This window comes from Coffea arabica, chromosome 5c, assembly GCF_036785885.1.
Source record: "Coffea arabica cultivar ET-39 chromosome 5c, Coffea Arabica ET-39 HiFi, whole genome shotgun sequence".
Lineage (NCBI taxonomy): Eukaryota > Viridiplantae > Streptophyta > Magnoliopsida > Gentianales > Rubiaceae > Coffea > Coffea arabica.
In genome coordinates, this window is record NC_092319.1 from 46,238,330 (window position 1) to 46,251,611 (window position 13,282).

The window sequence follows — 13,282 nt, forward strand, 5'->3', positions numbered from 1 at the left end:
TTTGTTTTCATCGACGAAGGACTATAATCAAACAGGTCGGGTATTAAAGCTCCACTTTGACTCTCCCATTTCTCCCTCCTGTTGAGCTTGAGCCGCAAAAGAAACCAAACTTGAAAAGAATGGTTGGCACCGAAGCTTGGATGCTTAATCAATCAAAGCTAATAAGAAATGGTGATGTGGGATAGTCCCATAAAATCAGAGGCCACTTAACCCTCCATTCATTTTGAACCTACGTTTTAAGAACTTTTTTTTATTTCGGAAAGCATCATCTAAAGTGCTTTTCCATGATGAGTTTCCAATGCTGCAAGATTAGGGTGGCAAAAAAAAGCCTCTCCACATCTCATTCCCATGAACTACTTCATCCAGACAGTTTTAGAAAAGCAAAACTGAATGGATGAATGAACAACAATAAACTGTCCCATAACCTCTTCTTTTGCTTTTTAATCCAAAGACTAGTAGTATTTGATTGCTCGAAAAGGGTAAAAGCATCCCTCAGTTACTTTTCCATCCGAGAGGTACTCATGCCAGCTCATGCTTGGATGTTCCCTAAAACCACCTAGTGCTTTTCTACCAAAATCCGTACTACCACTTCGTCCAAAAGGGAAACACTGCTATCAGCTTAAACAAAGACCAATTCTGCAATAACAAGTGAAGTAGCAAAATCACCACAACAGTAAGAAGGGTATAATTCTGTGTTCAAAATCAGCAGTAAAACAAAGAATCAATGAATTGTCACATACAAACTACAGCAATATTTTACTTTCAGCTATAAATATCCTATTAAGTACACATGGGATATATGACCGGAAACTAATCCAGTGCACATGCAAGATTAAACAACAAAAGTTAGGAAGTCTGTACAATTTTCCAGAGAGACATAAAGCCAACAGATAAATGTTTCGAACAACAACGTTGACCGCCAGTCTTATCTCTGCGAGCATATACACATATATATAGAATACATCAAAGGGAAAAGATCCCTCCTTTTTGGACAATAAATACGGGATCACAGAGCAAAAGGTGACTTATTTAACTAGATCTTCTGAACACCATCTAGCTAGTGTCGCAGATCCTTCCTTCCCGCGGTCAATGCTGCAGATTTGCAAATGGGGCAAGTATTCTTCACAAGTAGCCACTTCTTTATGCAGTCTACATGGTACTCATGACCACAATCTAGTGTTCCAACCTTTTCTTGATCCTTGTAATCAGTCTGAAAATGGCAAAAAATAAAAAATAAAACGAGAACTTAAGTGGACTGCCGAAAGACCAAGACAATGGCCTTCTTCATCAGCAAGCAAAGATGCAAGCCTCATCCAAGGTAACACCAACAAAAGTCATAATACTAAAGGAATAGCTAGAATATGAGAGGTGAGGGAGGAAATGATGTGTTCTTCATGTAATTACTCAATAGCCAACTGTAAATTGCACTAGGGTGTTTCAATCCAAGTTGGAGACGTTGATGCAAGGAAAAACCCTTGACAAATAAGGTTAACGAGTAATAGTTAACCACACATTCTCAGTACTCGAAATAGCAGCCTATTTACCAATCACACCTTTCGAGAGCTAACATTCAAGTTTTGAAGAACCTTTACAACATTCTCGTGTGCAGGAAGAAGCCATAGTGTAACGAAAAAGGGTTATGGGTCTAATTCTTATACAAAAAATAAAACCTTACAGACAGTTACCTGAGGAAGTAATTTCTTTGAGCAAGACGCGCACAATACAAGGGTAAATGCAATAATTATAACAAGTCATGCCATAAACAGTGTCATCCTCGGAACCTTATTCTACAGATTCAAGCATAGCAAATAAGGGAATTCTGCTTGAAATACCTGGCATATCACACAGAAATCTACTTCCTGATTCATGCATGCTGCCACATCCAGATCAAGACAGGTTGCTGATAGAGTAAATGATCTTGTTTTTAAGTTGGTTGTAATGGCGTCTTCTGATAAGCCAGTACCTACACTGCCAATCTGTTCCCCCAATGCAAGCAGCTCCTGGAATGGAACTCTAAAATCTCAGTGTGTTTCTTACTACAGCGAAGGTTAATCCATTGAGGGTTGCACAACATATCAAGCTGCAAAATAAGCACCCATAAAAGCTGTAATTTATCACACAAAGTGCCACCAATAAACTTACCTCATAAGACATGTGATCTATATCCAAGCGCATATCTCTGTGCTGATCCATTGGATCCCCTCCATCATGGAAGCCAGGAACTTCCAATATGGCAACCCCCTACATCATCCAGCCAGATTTACAAAGCATATACAATACTAAATATGACAACCATAGAGTTAATCAGATAACACAATTAAAAGAGACAAAAGGTGTAATGTAGTCAATGAATTTGAAGAAAATGTTACATCTTCTGGCAACAATCTCAAGTTCGGAAGGTTGCGGTGCCTAGTATTCATCTCAGGTGTAACTTCTCTGCGATGAGGCCTGTACAGCCGAAAGCCAGTTGGCGGAACAGGACCCATATATAGAGGTCCGGCCTCTACAACACCTTGAAAAGGACTTACAGCAGTACTATTTGCTGAAAATCGACGGGAAGAGGTTACCACTTGTGAACTGAAATTTATATTCTGGCCTCTCGCCCCTTGCACAGGTGGTAGCGGATGATGAATACCAGGATGTCCTTGAGGAACAGGAGTATGCAGAAATCCAGTGGAACTTCTGTTACTTGGCAGCTGAAAGCCATGTAAACCCATGTTACCAATCTCCATGGAACCTCCATTCATGCTACCTGGAACAATGAGAGAGGAGAAGGGGGGTAGGGGTGAAGGAGGAATGGAGGAACAGTCAGTGAGTCTGAAAAAATGGATATGACAAGTCTCATAGGTTATGCTCTGTCTTTCCTTTAATAGCAAAGCACTATATTGTAAAAAGAACTAAAGCAATCAACTAAACAAAAGACAACTTCTCAGCTGTTTTGACTTAAACAAGAGCATAAGAAATATGGAGGGTTTGATCTTAGGAACTATAAGGCCACCTGGCAAAGACATTCAAAAATTAAAAGAGGTTATGTCTAATAACAAACTACCATGTAGATATGGTACAGAGGATGCTTGATTCCAGGTTACACTGTTGACATCCGGGCCCATCCAAGGATTGCTAGGTAACTGGAAGGGTTGACTGACAAAATTCCCTTGAATCAAATGATTAGAATTATGTGCTAATACGGAATCAGGACCAACAACACCAGATGTGTTCCTCACACTTCTACTAGATCCACTTTCAATGATGGCTGAAGTCTCGTTCCCTCCATATTCAGGTGGTACAAATGGCATAGTATCTGTGAGTGTTACATCAGATTCAAGAGGCCTTGCACTCACAGGAGCAACAGAAGAACTAGAGCCTGCTAAGGAGTCACAATACTGGATATTCCATGGAAGGCCTTCAGCAGTCTTTCTTTTAAACGAGCCTCTGACACCATCCACATATGGATTGGTCCTCCCATAGCTGTCTGTAGGAACTCCAACCATCCTATGCGTACTTGAGAACGAAAACTGATCATGTGTCCCATGATTTACTGGGACAGGGAAATCTCTGGGAGCAGATGGAGGAATCATAAAGGGATTATACAGATTGGATGATGAACCACCAGCTAGGTCAACATTAGCAGCTGGATATTGATTGTACTGTGGCATGCCATAGAAGAAAGCAACTTCATGATGCTCTGATGGATGATGCAAGTTAAAGCTACTAGCATTTCCTGGAGGTGGGACTACTGTGTGTACATTAGGCTGTGGATAATTTGTCATAGCACCATAAAAGACGCATGATTCAGGATGGATGTAGTCTTGGCCTCGCTGATCTGATTCTAAATCAATCATATGCATATTTCTTTGCCCCATATTCGTGAAAAATATTGTGTCCTTGATGCCTGCAACAAGAAATGATAATTGACATTAGTCATTTATCATATGCCAACATTTGATTCAGAAAGATCAAAAGCTGTACAAAAGAAGAAATGACTAAATTTGTTCAATTTTCAGCATATTAAAAAGCATCCCAACAGCTAACTGCAATTCTACCTCATCCAAAATTAAAATCTCAATCTGAAACACATCCCACAAATTGAATGCAGGAAAAGAAGAACAAAAATGCAAGCCACTATGACATTAGTGATTGTCTTCTTGAAGCAAAGGAAGATTGGTGTAACAACAAGAGAAACAAGCTCCCAAAGTCCTATTTGAGCAAAGGTGTCTGAAACTGAATATGATACTCAAATTATCAAAACCTAAAGAGAAACACAGCATAAAGAGAGCATAGAACTCAATCTAAAGTATCAAAATTTAGCTCAGATGATCCTATTTGCTAAATCACACTCAAGTCAGCAAATACAAGCCCAAAGACAAATTATCAAAGGCCTCATTACTAATAAATAATAATAATAATAATAATAATAATAAAATATATACATCATCACAATTAAGAATAAAGACAGAAGCAGCCTTTCTTTGTCGTGAATCTCAACACTGTAGAACAAACCACCAAAATCCTAGATGCGTTTACAAAGGATTTGACAATAGAATATTCTGGATATCCAATCACATGCCATATTATTGAAATATCAACTTCCCAAATCTGCAGGTCTCTTTGCTGAAAAGCCATCCTAAAAGCACGGAGCAACCACTTAACCATGAATTCAAGATTTTCCTTCAATTGAATAAATGAATTTGCATAAACATTTCATGACTCGTATCTCCACAACATGTCTAAAATATAAAATAAATCTAATGTATTTTTATGATCCAAATTTAAATGCATAAACCAGCATAGTTAATTCCAAAATGTAAACATTGAGTCCCACTTCTGCAGCTCTGTTTACAAAAGCTATCCGCAGCACATGGAATAGCCACCCGTCAATAATGTAAAGGCTTTCCTTCCATGGAGCAAGTGAAGTTACGATCAGTATTCTCCATATAGGTTGCACATCTGGCAGGTGTCTAAAAAATAAAACGAACACATATCTTCGAATAAAGCCAAATCTCAGATAGGAAACACTTTATTGGGAAATACAACTGCCAAATCGATGTCTTAACCTTTTTCTGCTGCATAGTTCCCAAAACATTTAAAGTTAACTGGAATTTCCACACACCTTGAAGTCAAGGAGCAAAGCGTCAAGTCAGAATTAGTACGTTACTATGTTGACGCCATCAAAGTCCAAACACGCATAATTTTGTGAAAGCACCTAACTGTTGAACCATCAAAACTTCAAAAAACTCCACAATCATAATAGGCCTAATAAAATAACCTTCAAAACTATGCACATGCAATGTAACCAAAACAATCCAGCAGATGTCGGACATTGTTAAAGGAATTCGACTCATAAACAGCCTAAGTAGAGTGAAGACTCTATGACGAACTCACAGATTTTTCAAGAAGTAAAAAGACAAAAAAAAAAAAAAAGGAACCAACAATAGCAAGAGATGCATTGAGGCTTTTAATCATACTCAAGGAAAATTGTTCCATATATCAAACATATAGGGCAGTTCTTCGGCGTAGAACATGAATGCAACAAGCAGTTGAACTTCAAATATTTCTACAAAACAAGATAAAGAGATAAGCCTCCATGCATTCTACTACTAAAGGTCATTAAATGTAGACAAATATACTATTCTGCTTACCAACATTCTTCTCAAACAACAGCTTTAAAATACTTTAATTTCCTTAATTTTGTCCATCAACACAGGTAATAAAATAGGAGAAAAAACTAAACACTCATTTCTTGAAACACAATAAAAAACAATATTCCACCAGAACTTCTTGGTGGGTCACCTAAAAGCTCATGCCAAGCTTGCAAATCCTGGGAAAAAAGAAACAAATTCATAATCAAAATCTCACCTTTTTATCATCAAAAAGATCCAGGGCTGCCAAGGCTTTCACCTTTAATAATTACCACGAATAGCCTTTCAATAAATTATCTTCACGCCCTGTATCATCAGAGAAAAAGGCAAAAAAAAAAAGCATTATACATTCAATAGAACCCTAAATTTGAGCCCAACAAAACAACTAACATTTTGATCATCAAAACAAAAACCCACCAAAAAATTTTTCTTTCCAGGGCATGTGCATGCATTTGCATTTGCATGTTTTCAAGTGAATTAATAAATAAATGTCAATTGAAATTCAGAATTTTGCGACAATTAAGAAAAAAGTTTCATCAAAACTAACCCCAATTAGGCGTTGATCAGAGTGAGATCGTGAAATCAAGTAAAGAAAGAGAAAAGGCAGAGAGAGAGATATCTCTGCAAATATGGAGAGAGAGAAGGAGAGAGAATTTGGGAGTTACAATGGAAAAAATACTGACCTGTTTGTGTTCTTTGTATTGTGCACTGGTAACAGTACAGAAAATAAAAGGAAAATAAAATAATACCCCCCCCCCCCCCAAAAAAAAAGGAAGGAGTGAGTTTCTTTTTCTGTGCTAAATAAATCAATAAGGATCCGTTTGGCCCGCGTTTGCTATGTTGGATTCTTAAGGATTTGGAATGGAAATCAAGCTACGAATATCCATTGCGGTTGTGTACAATAATTATTTCAGATATTATTTTATTTGCAACATGAATATATTTTTAAATAATTTTTTTATATTTTAAATTATCTTTTTATTTCATGCTTATTGTATCAAAAAAAATGTAAATAGTAATTTTTAAATAAAATATTCTAAATAATCCCTATGTAAACCTTTTTAATAATCTCTGCCCAAACACGTTGCACTTTGTATAAGGATAGAGGATTATTTGGACAAGTTTTTAAAATAATTACTATAGGTCTTTTTTGTACATTGATATATATAAGATCAACAAAAAAACTAAAAAATTTAATAAATTATTGAAAAAGTGCACATGATACAATTAAATAATTTTTACTTTTCAAATAATGGCTAATGCAAACACTAGTGGTATAAAAAAAAGGAAAAGAAAATAAACTATTGTTCTAATTTGGGTTTTTAATTTTTGAACATCCAAACACTGATTAGTTGACAAACTCGTCCGTGCTATTCTTTGATAAACAATTGCAGTAGTAATATGCAAATTTTATGAAATTTCCCGATTATAGCCAAAAAAAAATTTCACACTAGAGGATATATTTTGTACTTTGTTGTATTTTCTGTGTACTTTTTTTTTTTTTTTTTTTTTTGCAGAAAGCTACGAGTTTTATCTGTAAATTAATAACTATTAAGTGCTTCATGGCAGTTTTGTTTTTCTTATTTAATGGCAAGAATTGCTTCTTTATTATTTTTTTTTTTGGGCACTATAATGTAAACAAAAGGTGTTTCGTAAAATAATCTATTAATCAGCATAGTACACCTAAACTAAAATAATTGGTTGTCATGAATTGAAAAAATAATAATAATAGGCTGATTAATAATATGAGAAATTCTACCCTCAATCTACCTATAAATCATCTACTTTGTAATTAACCTACGACTCTTTTATACCCAATATTCTACCTTACTTCTTGCATTGCAAACCTGTTTATTGGCATATTAGCGTTGTTTAAACTTACCTACAAACATAACAAGTGGTGTTGCTTCAACTGGTATAGGTGTACTTCATTATCTATTTCCAAGATTTTAATGGGAGACAATAATTGAATCCAACTAGATGAGTATATGCAAAAAAAAAAGTTAAACAAATTGAATAATTTCTTGTTCATTTTGTTTGGCTGGACAAACTAATTAAATTTCAGATAAAATTACTCTAATCTTTAGAAAAGACAATTAAATAATGGACAAAATTTACGGCAATGTTCAGTATGTTCTTGTAGTATATGTTGCTTTAAATATGGATATTCTTAAAAAATATATATATATATATTCTGAAGAATGTTGATATCTTATCCTCAATTGGTGTATCTAGGTATGATAACATTTTAGCACATAGTGGAGGAAGCTCATTGTTTTATCAAAACCTTATCATATCTAACTTTCAAAAAAAAAAAAAACCTTATCATATCTAATGGTTTTAAATTATTTGCATGCGGTAACTTACCATATACTGATTACAGTTTTTTGCCAATACATGGTGCTTCTTTTTTTGTTTCGGTGGTGCTTCTTTTTGTTTCAATGATTATTTTTTCAGTATTTTAGGCTTTGGGAATTTTTTTTATTTTCTTTCCTTTTTTTTTTTCTCGCATCCCCTCTTTTCTCCTTTCTCCCCACACCCCTAATGCCCCCCATCCACCGTTGGCCACCACCATCGCTGACAACCACCTAACCACGTCGATGGTGGTGGCACCGACCGACGATGCCAATGGAAGTTGGGACGACGGTGATGGCCTGAGGCAGGGGAGGATAATGAAGAAGAATAAAGGAAAGAGAAAAAAACTCTTAATGTTTTTTGATATTTTGGAGTGTATATTTTAAAATTTTTGAAATACTTTTAGAGAGTTACTATAAAAAGAAATTATAAAGAACTTGTTTACTAAAAACAAGCCAACAAAATTGGCGTCCAAACAGAACAAGTTGTTAAAAAAAAATTTGTCTATTAAAAACAAACAAAACAGAAAACAAGACTCCAAACAGATTCATTCTAGTATGAAGCCAAAACTTTTTTCAGGATTCATGTTCTTTTAACGCTAAATACACATGTTTGCAGATTTTTTTTTTGTAAGCACATATTTGTAGATATTATTTAATTTGTATCATAAATACGTTTCTTTAACTATTTTTATAATTTTAAAATATTTTTATCTCATATATATCACATCATAAAAAAATTTATAATATTATTCTAAATTATTTTTCAAATAATTTTCTATCGAAACAAACTAATATTGCATTAAACTTCTAAGAAGTAATATGACGAGTTAGCAAATTACAATCAAAGAAGACAAGGAATCATTATCTTGATATTGAAATTTTTTCTATGTCATAATTACTTGTCTAGGATTTACATGGAAAATTATGAGTGAAGGGAGTGATAAACACATTAGTTGTTTGAATCCAAAACCTTTAGATTTCCAAAGTTCAAACTTACCCACTAAACCAAAGTTCCTTGGTTTTAATTTATTAAATCTCACACCCGCTCTAGAAAAAAAAAAATTTAAAAAAAGGTAAAAGCATGTAAGGCCATATTCAAATGGTTCGATAAAAAGGAATACTCTTAACAGGTTCAATGTAGATGAGGTGCGCGGTGCACCCAGCCGTCAGCCAGGGAGGTGGGTGGTCCTACTTCCAAATGTTTTGCGGCCGGGAAATAGGCTGTCAGGTTCAACGCACTTCGTAAATTACACGAATGGTCAACGTGCTCCTCCTAATTTTCTTGGAAAAATTGCAGAAACCTCCCCTGAGATTTCTGACATTTGCACTGACCTTCCTTATCAATTTTGAAATAGCATTAACCTCCCCTAGAAAAAGTTGGAGCCAATTTAAAAGGTAAAAGTGTGTGAATTTACTAGAGTACCCCCAATTGTATTTGACTTTACCAGATGAAAGGTTTGAGTGCTTTTATCAAAACCAACGTTTAATTTGTTAAACTAATTAAACTAATCAAACTATTTCTGCATGGTTAAATTAATTAACTAATTAACTAATTTCTATTTATCTAATTAACTAATTAACTAATCAAACTATTTATGCATAGTTAAACTAATTAACTAATTATCTAATTAATTAATTAACTAATTTCTGTTTATCTAATTAACTAATTAACTAAAGCTGTTGTTTGTCCGAACTAACAAACTATTTGCATGTTAAACTAATTAACTAACTGCTTAACTAATTAACTAACTAATTATCTAATTAATTAACTAATTAACTAACTAATTATCTAATTAATTAATTAACTAATTTCTATTTATCTAATTATCTAATTAACTAATTATTTAATGCGCTAATTGGTTAATTAGCTCCACAGGCCAACGAAATTGGTTAAGTGGCGCATTAAATATAAAACCTGCCAGTTTCCCATAAAGAGTTGGTATGTAATGGGCAATTTTTTTAAAAAACTTTCACATATTTAATTTATGTTAAATACAAAACATACTAGTTTTCCTTTTGGGCGCTATTTAACCAATTTTTCGCATAAATAGCTGGTATGTTTTCCATAAAGAGCTGGTATAAAACATATTACAAAACCTGCCAGTTTCCCATAAAGAGCTGGTATGTTATGCGTTATTTAAGCAATTTCATATTTAAACAAATTTATGAAAATTAAAATAATGTATTTGAAAGTTGCATTTTTATTTGGAAGAACGCATTTCTTTGATACGTTTTCACCATTTGGGAAGAGACTAAAAAATCGCCACCTTTAGAAAGTTAGTTTAAAAACTCTCTCTTTTTGGGAATTTACTCCTTATTAATACAACCGCATTTTTTTTCTAGTATTAATTTTTGTTATGATTTATGATTTTCTTATATTTTATCAAAAAAGTTAATAACTATTGTAGTTACAATTATGGAGATATTAATTTGTCGTATGTGTAATTCTTTTATTTTATAATAATTGTTATATCAGGGGTAGTTTTGAAATTTAATTGCATTTAATTTCAAAACACTCATCAAACCAAGTTAGATATTAGAATGAAAAATATGTTGCATTTATACCCCCTGAACTTGCTTGATCCTTAATGCCTATGTCTCTCCCTTGTTAATACTAATTGTCAAGCAAGATTAGGGTAAAATTGGAAGAAATTTCTTATCTCATTTCTACAAATATTTTTTTAATGGGACATCAAGCCTCAGGGAAGTTTCTACAATGAATTATTCCTGTTCAAGGGTGCTGAATGCTATTTTTAAATCTAGAGGGGAGGTCAGTACAAGTGTTATAAATCTCAGGGGAGGTTTCTACAATTATACCAATTTTCTTTTGTGTCCAGTCCACCGTGGCATAGTTGAAATAATTTTTCGAAATCTCAAATGGTCGCAGTACTACTAGTACAAATCTCATGCTTATACTCCCGTAAAATAAAGAACCTGTAGTTGACACTTCCCATTATTTTGTCAATGGCTTATAAGTTAGGGATAATTTCAAAAACCTCCATTGAGGTTTCATAAAATATCACATAGCTCCTCTAAACTTTTCAAAATCTCACTTAACACCCTTAAAATGATAGTAGGGCCATATACTAATATCAAAGGTGATGAATTGTCAATAATACCTTCACATTTAAATTTTCTAAGCTTGTTTTTCTTTCTCTAAATTTCCTACTTTTCTTTAACAATGTCTATACAAACATACATACATACATATATACATACATATACACACATATATATGTATGTATAATTGAATTGCAAATGTCAATGAAATATTCAATGCATTTGGAAAAGAATAGATACAGGTTCTTTTTATTTTTTTCCTTTTTTGGTGTTTCACAACTTTATTTATTTATTTATTTATTCCTATTCATGTAGAGCGCAAGAGAAATAAAGTATTTGAAACTCCGAATAGTTTTTCAAATTCTAACTTTTTCTATAATAAAATTTTCATATTTCAACCCATAAAAAAAAAGTCTGTCTATTTTGAGTAAATTTGTTGTATGATATTGAAGTTAAATTTAATTTATTACTTAGTTTTTTTTCCTCAAATGCATGATTTTTTCAAATTCTGATTTTTTATAATAAAAATTTCATATTTCACATCCATAAAAAAAGTCTGTCTATTTTGAGTAAATTTTTTGTATGATATTGAAGTTGAATTTCATCTATTACTAAGTTTTTTTTCCTCAAATGCATGATTTTACATGCTAATTACCTTCAACACTATAAAGGGTTCTATTTATAAAAATAGTTTAAAAAATAGTATTTGCTTTTACTATCTCTTCCTACTGTAGAAGTGACTATTGGCTGTAACATAAAATCTTACCAATTTTCATCTCCTCACTTTTAAGATGGTTCCAATTTAGTACTTTTTTTTTTGTTTATAAAATGTTCATTTTTTTATAGCATAAGGGTATTAAAGGCACTAAAATAATCTCTCTCCTCAGACATGAATTTTTTAATATTACTTTTGGTTAGAAGGGCTTCCAATGTTACCAAAATGTCAATTCAATGGGTGCTAAGTGAGATTTTGAAAACCTCAAGGAAACTAGATGATATTTCATAAAACCTCATGGGAGGTTTATGAAATTATCCCTATAAGTTATAACCAAACTCTTTTTTTCCATAGAAATTAAAAAAGAGCGAGTGGCACTTCTTCCAAGTTTTTAAGTCCGTCATAGAGCAAAGCAAATTGGGTATTAATATATTACTGTTGCACAAAAATTATAGAATAGCTCAGGTTGGTGAGTTGTCTAACTAAACAAACTACAACTTCCATCTTTTAAAATTGTGATTACTTGTAAAATATCTTGTTTTAATAGAAGTGGATTATTTTATGCTTTATGCATTTACATGGGCCAGTTTGAAAGTGGATACTACTTGGCAATTTGGTATTGAATGTGGCAATTTGGTATTGAAAGTGCCAGTACTTTTGTCTCATAATACTGAAAAAAAAAAAGAAATCTGATAATGTGTATAGTAATAATAAGTACAAGTCTTTTTGCATTTTCATAGTACTTGTGGTTCCTCAACAAAAAATTTAGCAACATTGGAAATCAAATATAATATATACACACACACACACACACACACAAAACAAGTAAAAAAAGAAATGAGGAAAAAGAGAATTCAGGAAAATATAAATTTACAATAAGATCAAAGAAATTTAATAAATAAAAAATGTTAAAAGTTATATATGAAAAATAGTGAGGTTGCATTTGGATTGAGAGATTTAACAAAATATTTGAAGTCTTTTCAAATTCCTCTAATTGTTTATATTATTTAGAAAATATTTGAATAAGCAAGTCATAAATTATTATAGTGTTTAAAATGTATTTTAATAATTTGTGAATTACAAATTAGAATATTTCTTAAATAGTATAAACAACAAGAGCAATTTGGCATAGATGAAAATGGAAAAAAGGAGTATCAAAGTGGGACGGAGGGAATATTAATTTTTGTCTAACCGTTAGGTTCAGAATTCGAATCTTGTAATTGGTAATTCAGGTAGTAAGAATATGAAGAGAGATAGAAGGGTTAAAATTTTACTTTTATCTAGCTTAATTTGTAAACTTTACATTGCACTCGAACAATTTTATTATTTCTTTCAACAACAATCCATGCTGTACATACTAATTCTCTAACTAAGCCTAACTAATGCTTGTGCAATTAGCAAACCAAAACACATTTTGTTATCAGTAATCATTCCATTGGAAGCATTTCAAACTACTCCCTAAATTTTTGAAGGTCCTCAAAAAGGGGGGGAAAAAAACTACTCCCTAAATG

General features: G+C 32.8%; 1 protein-coding gene across 4 annotated transcripts; it reads right to left on the reverse strand.

Annotated features, from left to right (window-relative positions):
* Positions 1-729: 729 nt before the first annotated feature.
* On the reverse strand, positions 730-6,456 carry LOC113690596 (probable E3 ubiquitin-protein ligase ZFP1). Of its 4 annotated transcripts, none has more exons than XM_027208587.2 (8): positions 6,323-6,456; positions 5,857-5,945; positions 5,111-5,207; positions 3,050-3,892; positions 2,370-2,752; positions 2,143-2,241; positions 1,833-2,000; positions 730-1,210 (listed from the first exon to the last, which is right to left on the reverse strand). In XM_027208587.2, exons 4-8 carry the CDS (start codon positions 3,861-3,863, stop codon positions 1,058-1,060), a joined length of 1,617 nt encoding a protein of 538 aa, XP_027064388.2. In that variant the 5' UTR covers positions 3,864-3,892; positions 5,111-5,207; positions 5,857-5,945; positions 6,323-6,456; the 3' UTR covers positions 730-1,057. The 4 variants fall into 4 exon arrangements, with proteins under 4 accessions (XP_027064388.2, XP_027064387.2, XP_027064386.2 ...); XM_027208586.2 differs by having other exon boundaries at positions 6,187-6,325; XM_027208585.2 differs by lacking the exon at positions 5,111-5,207 and having other exon boundaries at positions 6,323-6,455.
* Between the last annotated feature and the right edge of the window lie 6,826 nt (positions 6,457-13,282).

Coding starts and splice junctions, on each gene's coding strand:
- LOC113690596 (XM_027208587.2), bottom strand. CDS start 3,863: ATGGGGCAAAGAAATATGCATATGATTGATTTAGAATCAGATCAGCGA. Junction 2,753..3,049: donor CTCTGTACCATATCTACATG/GTAGTTTGTTAT, acceptor TCATTGTTCCAG/GTAGCATGAATGGAGGTTCC. Junction 1,211..1,832: donor ATTTCTGTGTGATATGCCAG/GTATTTCAAGCA, acceptor TGCCATTTTCAG/ACTGATTACAAGGATCAAGA.